This window comes from Protomyctophum parallelum, assembly GCF_964188405.1.
Source record: "Protomyctophum parallelum genome assembly, chromosome: 6".
NCBI classification, from domain to species: domain Eukaryota; kingdom Metazoa; phylum Chordata; class Actinopteri; order Myctophiformes; family Myctophidae; genus Protomyctophum; species Protomyctophum parallelum.
In genome coordinates, this window is record NC_139701.1 from 24,767,066 (window position 1) to 24,775,831 (window position 8,766).

Sequence of the window (8,766 nt, forward strand, 5' to 3'; positions counted from 1 at the left end):
GAGGTGGGTCTGTACTCCTTTCCAACTTCATCATCACATTCGCTCGCCGGATAGTACGACGGCGAGGTGGGTCTGTACTCCTTAGGGCAGACCTCAGGGGGCAGGGGAGAGGGATTGTCACCCCCTTCGTCCACCGCCTCCTTACGTGATCGTCCCTTCGCCTTCCTCATTCCTTCCTTCCTTCCTTCCTTCTTTAATCCTTGCCACCGCTTTCATGAAGCCACAATCGAGTTCAAACTTCTCTCCACGTCCTCTAGATCTGGTTCTGAAGCCACCCTGAACCTCGGCATCCTGCAGCCTCCCTTTTATACTGGGTGAGACCATACCGAGACACATAACTAATTGGTAACCACTTAACTCCAATAAGGCAAACTATGGCCCATGAGTTGATTTACACAATTATATACGGTTTTACTAAACCTATTCCAAATACATGAAAACATTTCCGGCGCCACATCATTAACATAAGAACATATAACACAACAAGACATAAGGCAGACACCCCTCATACTCTATAGCACTTGGTACCTTCCCCCACTCAATCAAGAGGATCACCAGGCAGTACTGCAGGAGAGCCAGGTGCCACACAATTCCCAATCAACAGAAATTCTGTTAAAACCCATGCACCATCTTTGTGTACTTTTATAATTTATGTTTGTACAAATAATAAAATAACAACATGCAACACTAATGTCCAGTCACACAGTCCTCCCAACCGGCTTGCTGTTAAATGGAAGCAGCTGTGTAGTAGTGTATGCCTGTTTGTTCCTCATGACACACTTAAATTGAACAATAGATTTCAAAAGTTCTGCAACGCAAAGTTCCTTTCAATGTATCAAAAAAGTAATTCCAAAGGTAATCCAAAAGTAATCAAATACAAAATTGTAGATCATCTATTTTCCGAAAATCAAGTAAAGTCAGAAAATAAAAAGGCAATGCATTGCTCAAAAAGTAGCCTACCGGTATATTCCTCACCCAATCTTCTAGTCAGGAGGCCACAGCAGGTTCCCCAGCTTTGGGGAACAATTGTTGACATGGTTTTGTCCCACAGCTCCCCTTATGAGCAAACTTTGCCAAGAGAAAATAAATGACCATATTCAACTATAATCAACAACAACATTTCACGATTAAATATTCAACCATATTTAATATATTCCCTTATCACCCTGTTACGTTTCATTTTCTTTCAATACTCATACCAGGACAGGAAATACATTTCTTCAAACATTTATGTGGCAGTGCATATAGTATTGATTATTGTTATTTATTTAAATATTTGATTTCAATATATGTACTACTATGGGGGAAACAAATATATGAATAATTGTTGTATGAATATTTTTGTCAATTAAGAAAATGAATAAACATGTGTTTAAAACAAAAGGTCTACTGTACTGTATCTGTGGATTTAACCAAGGAAAATGGAACATGGTTATTTTTCCCATTTCCTGAAAAAAGGTTTAGACATGCAAGGTTTCCACCTGACAGCAACGATATGATATAGTGTACGCCGCACAGCCCGCACCAACGTCTGCGCGTACGAGCATGTAACAAATAGAACTCTATAAAAAAAAATCATGAATGACTGTCAACCAATATAACACGACGCCACGCATGGCAGGGAAGCGAGTGGAAAGGAAGTCCTCGGAGGAGGTATCTATGGTAACACTGTGTGTCAAGCATCACTTCTTGGAAACTGCACAGCCAGACATGAGCACTTTTCTGAGGGAGAACAAATTGTTCTAAGTCACGATGTGGCCCTTCCAACCCTGCATCCCAGTGACTGTGTCACATGATGATTCACTCAACGTCCCCATCATTCTATTCCTACCATCAGCCATTCTGCTGCACAGATTACGACAGATTGTCGTAAAGGAAACTACTATATATTCTCACGTTTTTCTTGTGACACACACTGTATCTTAGGGGGAAAGATTTACATATTTATGTATGTAATATGACATAAATATAAGGTTCTATAAAGTAACAATGTCATTCAGGGATGCCTTGGATGAAAACGTAATTTACATAGATGACCCAAGACAAAAAACTGCTCTACTGTTTGTTTTTAGCACATGAGTGCTGACCCAATGTGAGATTTGTGGAAAACAAGGATTGAAAAAAGGAATATCCGCACTCTCTTGAGTATATATAGTTTCGACTTGTCGCCTTCCGCAGGCTTTCAAACTCAAACGGTTTGAAACGCTGCGGCTGAGGAAGGCCGACATGACACACACACACACACACACACACACACACACACACACACACACACACACACACACACACACACACACACACACACACACACACACACACACACACACACACACACACACACACACACACACACACACACACACACACACACAGGGATTGACAATGGGACATTGAGCGGAGATATTGGGGCCATCACGACCAGGACTTCTACAGTAGGAGTGACACTGGAAACTTGCACAACCAGGACATCACAATCAAACATGTGCTTCAGTAGTATCCCCTCCAAGTAACAGCCGGTGTATCAAACAATTTCCCCCAACAGTCGACCAGCCAGCTGTAGCACCAACAAATTAACAATCCATTTGCCACTCATAGAGCTCGTACTGCAGTCACAGAACCATACAGCTCACCAGGTGAATGGCAGCCTGTGTGGTAGGTGGGTGCTGTCCGCTGGGTCCATTTGGTTGAGTCATTCTGTCATGTGTAGGTGAGGTAAGGACCCAAACGGGTTGATTACAAAATGAGACACAGCTGGAGCAAACAAACATAGAACCATGAAAACTAGACCAGGGAACAATACATAGAAATACAAGACCTAGACTGTACAATGAATGACAAAAGTCTGTGACTGTGACACTCTCTCTCTCTCTCTCTCTCTCTCTCTCTAATGACTTCACTGCATCAGCCCCTTAAGAAGCTAAATGGGGCATGATTTCTTGTTCACTTCATGCTTTTGTTCATACCTGGTTCTGCATTGGTTCTGTGTGGCGCTCACAGTCACTAGTAGCAACTTCTGCTTCTGTTGTGGCCGAGGGCCTCACTAGTAGAGTTTAAGCATGGCTTTGCGAGTCTCTCTTATATGACGGGCCTTGGACTGGTAGAGTTGGTACTGACAGCTGGATGGTCACTGGTGAAATAAAACCAAGCTGTATGGACTGACATGACACTTAATTTGGACGACTAAGTGGTTTGGTGATACTGATATGGCATTCACAGGCCGGCATAGTGCTCTGTGCTGTTGACAGTGATGAGAGTACAGACTGTGCCCCAAGCTGAATACTGCATGGTTAACTCTCCTGCCGTGGTGACGCTGAAGGCCTATAGTTTCTGAGCTCAGATAGAGGTGGGCCCTATGTCTACAATGGTTTCCCATCAGTCGATTTATGTCCAAGCCAATGATGCATAGTTAGTGTGGTTGCCCCAAAAGGGGCAACCAGACTCTAGTAATTGTAACACTTTATTCATGCGTATTCTTTTTATTTCACAGTAGTCTTTTTTTTGTCGCTTTATACCTCCCACACTGTACGCTGTACGCACTTGAGCCATATGTCAAATTGACCGGAAAAATCGGGAATCGTGTGCTTGTATTTTGTTAAGAGAAATGTTGTATAGTTTAATTGATATGAATTTATTAGTGAATTAAATTTCCCCATTGACATGAATGGGAAAAGGCAAAAAATCACATTCAAGTATTTTTTCCTCGGAGACTGTAATCACTATAGTTACAAAACTTTTAGGGATATTTCTTAATTATCACTAAAATTAATTAAAATTATAATTTTATAGGTCGGCCTCATGGTGGCGCTATAACAGCCCACTTTACCTTTTGGCTTATAACTCTTGAACCGTAGGTCGTAAAATCAAAATTATTTTTTCCCTGGATTCCTTGGGTCATGACGCATCTCCCCATATAGGCCACGCCCATTTCCGCCATGATGGATTTTCCGCCATTTTGAATTTTGTCCAAAACAAACTTTTTGCTTTTCCTCCTACATATTTTGTCCAAATCTCACAGAAATCGGCACACATGATCTCTGGACATATCCGATTAAAACACCAAATGCAGACTTTTGGTAGTGCGTATCGTTCGGCCGTAATCGTCTTCCGAAGTTAGTAGGAGGGGCCAATATCACAAAAATGCCATAAATCACGAACGGAATATCCAATCCATCCCAAATTTGAATCACATGTCCGGGGTGGTTCAATCAACCAAGTTCTAAAAGCAATTCCATTTTCATCCATAGGGGGCGCCGCAAATGCGAGAAATGTAACCGATTGTCGCAAAAACATGAATTTCGGGGGTTAAATCCCCTCCGAATTACTTACGCATGATCTAAGGCGTGACTTGAAATTGTAATTGGCTGGCAATATTAGTGGGAGGGGCATATGTAAGCCACTGCGGCAACCACACTCTGCAATTTTTTAAAATTGCGAATTTTCTAGTTTGATACCATGCTGCCAGCCAGAACTCATGGTGCAGCTTCTTAGTTTGAATGTGCATCATCATTGGTTAGTGGTTACCATACTGGGGACGGGATACGTGAGCTTTGGCTAGGGTCCCAATTGAACCAGGGAGAGTGAAGCCGTGTCGAGTGAGGACATGACACTGAATGCCATTCCATATCAAGGCTCAGACAACGAGACCTTCATCATTGTATAATGAATAATACTCTTTCCTGGCTATACAGTAGGCAAGAGGCTGAGCCATTTGGTTTCAATATTATTGTTTTCCTTTGTTCTTACGTTTATTACGTCTATAATATAGACACATATTATGTGTGTAATCTCGGCATCATTGTTAATGAGCGTCTCCCAGAGAATTTTAAATAAAGGTTGAATGAATATGACTTCAAATCGATATCACAATTATTTCAAACTTTAAGCGTCGATTGTGAATAACTAAAGATCTTTTTTATTTATTTTTGTAAAAATAGAAGATCTGGTTGTGAGCTTCTTGCGGCTACTCCATGATTGTACAACAAAGTACTGTATAATACAGCCCGGCTCTGCTTCTCCATTAATCGATCAACCAACAATGAGCAAGATCAGAGCCAATACTGGCGATTGGTTAAATTTGGTTTAATTATTGTAACGCCCAAACCACACCTATGCATAATATAACGGGTAACGGAGGTGTTTGTTTAAGGGATTTAGAGAGGTAACCAAAATACCAACTTTAATAATAATAATAATAATAATCTTTATTGTCCCGAAGGATATTTGTCTTCACAATCTGTTCAACACCCACATCAAAAACAACACAGAGCACATAGCACCAAGACAAAACAAAAAACAAAACAAAAAACATGAGTTCCCCACTGTGTACAGAACCATCCTATCGGCGGGGCAGTTTGTTTAATGCCGCGATGGCTGAGGGGACAAAACTCCTACTAAAACGGACCTTTTTCCATGGCAAGGTCCTGTATCTTTGTCCATATGGCATGAGGTTAAAGAAACGATGCAGAGGATGATCAGTGTCATTTGATATCGAGAGTGCTAGTCGTGTGATGGCGTTATTGTTCATATCAGAAAGTGTGGGTGTAGGAAGTCCTTTGATTTTGGAAGCAATACGGGTGATACTGAAAAGTTTGTTCCTGTTAGGCATGGACAGTATGGTGTAGAACTTTAGTGGGGGAACACCCTTTCCCCACTCCTAAATCCCCAAATAGTGGCTTTAGAAAGATGAGACAAAAATGGAGCCCATATCTCCAAGGCCATGTCAAATAACAAGAGTAGAAAAAAAAATGCACTTACATTATATTATTTATTATAAGACATTATGTGCATTTCTCAAAAAGTTTAACTATTCTCAACTTTTGAAAGCTTTAAAGGTGGTCAACCTTTGCACCTTGCTGTCACCTTTTTGTCATTTGTTTTATTCATAGAAGTTCATACTGATGACAAACACATCGCCATAGTATGTCTCTGACATCATAGGTCAATCTAATGTTCTGTGTGTCAGTGGCACAGGTGAAGTGAGGGTATATGTATTTTCTGCTATTTGTATTCAGATCTAAAAACATATTTGACATGAATCCTCTTGCTGCCTGGGAATTCCGTTGTGGACCTGGTAAAAAAGAGACAGTGTTGTGAACTCAGTGGCATCAATAACAAAAATGAATTAATACATTGTTACAGTGTGTGTGTATATATATATATATATAAAACCACAGCCTGCACTGTCCATCGTAGTCTGCAGACCCCCATTTGAAAATATATGCCAAAGACCCTCATAACAGAAGGTTTTTACAGTAGTGATTTTCAACCATTTTAATTTCAAGGACCCCCAGTTTGATATGCAACAGGCTATGGGCCCCTATTTAATGGCATGTTGGCTATATATAAAAAATTGCAGATATACAATTGTACATCTGCTTTTTTTTATACCCAGTGGGGTATACAAATCGTTTTAGTAAGCAATACAAATACCATTACATTCAAATTAAAATGTATTGAATAGTGCTCAATATATTGTTACAAATGTCTTCAAAAAGACAAATATAATAACAGTTTGAATTTGAATAAATGTTGTACATTTATAATGGGAATATATAAGTATTGGTGTTAAGTCAAACCCCACTTCCACTCCAAATGACAGTAAAGGAATCAACTCCAAATGTCCAACTCAAATGTCCAACTTTATTTTCAACTTTTTGCACACTTTGTTGCTTTTGTTGACTTGGTTGGTTGGTTTCATCAATAAGGTTGAAAACCTTTGAAAACAAAGAAACAGGTTTTAACAACAATGCAAAACAATAAACATCTTTTCAAACAATAAGTTATCTTTTTAAACATTAAATATATATATTTTAAATAATCAAAACCGTCTTTTAGACAAAGTGGTTTAAATATAGTGTTCACACAATGAATGCCAAAATGTAAAGTCTTAAATTAACTTTAAAGTCGACATTTTAACAGTCTTAAATTAACTCATGAAGTCGACATTTTAACCCAAATTATTAAAGTCATTTTCAATTAAACATTTCTGAATTGTAACCTTTAATAAATGAGTCAAGTTAAGTAAACATTTAGTATTTTAAATTGAATAAGTGAAGAAGAAAAATAGCTGAACTTTAAGCTTGTAGATCAGCTCTAATTGAACAAGGCATTTTAAACCTTTAACATGAATTGTCCACATTTTTAGTAGGCTTTCCAATTCTTAAATCATTTTAACATTTCTAACTTGGTCTTATTTTGTAAAGAGATACTTTTAAACATAAATTTAATTCAACTCTCAAGCAAGTTAATGTGTTCCTTCCCCACTTCAGACTGAAGCAGTTGAAGCTACTTAACACACAATTAGCCTGATTTTAGTAGAATAAGTAGAATAAGTAAGTAAGTAGAATAAGTAGAATAAGCAAGTAAGTAGAATAAGCAGTTGAACTAAACACACAATTAGCCTGAATTTAACCACATTAAGCTGAAGTAGAAAAGCAGTTGAATAAATATAACAGACCATTGGCGTCTTTGGGGTAGAGCTCCTGGGTAGACTTCAGCTTGCTTGTTTGTTTGTTGTGAGAGAGTCAGCACCACCAGCCTTTAACAGGTGTTCAATCACCCAAACGAGCACCAGCAGCCATCTTGCAGCTGATGCACACTGGGAGATGTAGTTGTCTTGTTGTGTCTTGTGTCTTGTTGAAGATTCATGCTCCTTTTCTGAGTTTATGCTCCACTCATGAGTTTTAACTCAACAATTGGGTCACACAGCAAGAATGAAATTGTAAATGTACAAGTACATTTATAATGCATCAATTTAGAAAGACCCAAGACAATTAAATTTTTGTGGCCCTATACTAGAAATCTTATCTCACCATTATATTCAGGGAAGTAGTCCACTAAATGTGAATGCATGATTTGTTCCTCCAATAAATCTGTCTTGTTCAGAATCAAGATGGTTTTGGAATGTTGAAGCCAGTTACAGGATATTACTGTCTTGAATAAGGCTTTGCTTTCCTCCATTCGATTCTGTGTGAATAAATAAATACACATAAATGTAACACACACACACACACACACACACACACACACACACACACACACACACACACACACACACACACACACACACACACACACACACACACACACACACACACACACACACACACACACACACACACACACACACACACGTATACAACATTACCATAAGAGTTTCAGCTTCAAGTGCATGTGATTTAGATAAGCTCACAGAGAGAAAAAGCTGAAGACAAAGTAAAGACTGGAGGACAAAGGACAAAATTATATATGTGCTCTTCGAAATGGATAGATACTAATTAGATCAAAATATGATTCTGGACTGAATTTAAAGATGATGCTGAGCCATTACTGCGCTATACTTTGGCATCACAGACATGGATGCCTGTGGTTGGCTCCATTGCTGCTGTGCTCAAAGTTCAAATCCAATTGGAAGATTACATCTTGAATTTGAACCTTGACCTGTTTGACCGTTGAAAGTGTTTCCAATTAGATTACAATCAGAATGCAGTTCAGCAGCTTGAGCATGCTGTGGACTGGAGTCTGCATCTGTTCTGTTCAGTGATATGTTCATATTGTTTCAGCTTCTGCATATTTGACATCTTCCATTCATCTTGATAGGGTATTATGTCAGCGCATATAATATTCCAAATATTAAGATTGTAGTTTTATTTGTACATGTTTAGGATGTTTGGTGTCAGTAATGTTATTATTTAATATAATAATAATAATAATAATGATAATTATCATTATTATTATTATTATTACCCTTATTATTATTATTATTAC

At 38.6% G+C, this 8,766-nt stretch overlaps 1 protein-coding gene across 1 annotated transcript in view; it reads right to left on the reverse strand.

The window, feature by feature from the left end:
* Nucleotides 1–5,787: 5,787 nt before the first annotated feature.
* The window catches only part of LOC310860927 (guanine nucleotide-binding protein G(q) subunit alpha-like), a 6,130-nt gene continuing 3,151 nt past the window's right edge, over nucleotides 5,788–8,766 (reverse strand). The window contains exons 6-7 of the mRNA XM_083768139.1: nucleotides 7,812–7,965; nucleotides 5,788–6,067 (exon numbers count right to left, since the gene is read on the reverse strand). Coding sequence (XP_083624265.1) covers nucleotides 5,880–6,067; nucleotides 7,812–7,965 — 342 coding nt within the window. The 3' untranslated portion in view covers nucleotides 5,788–5,879. The remainder of the gene's footprint in view (nucleotides 6,068–7,811; nucleotides 7,966–8,766) is intronic.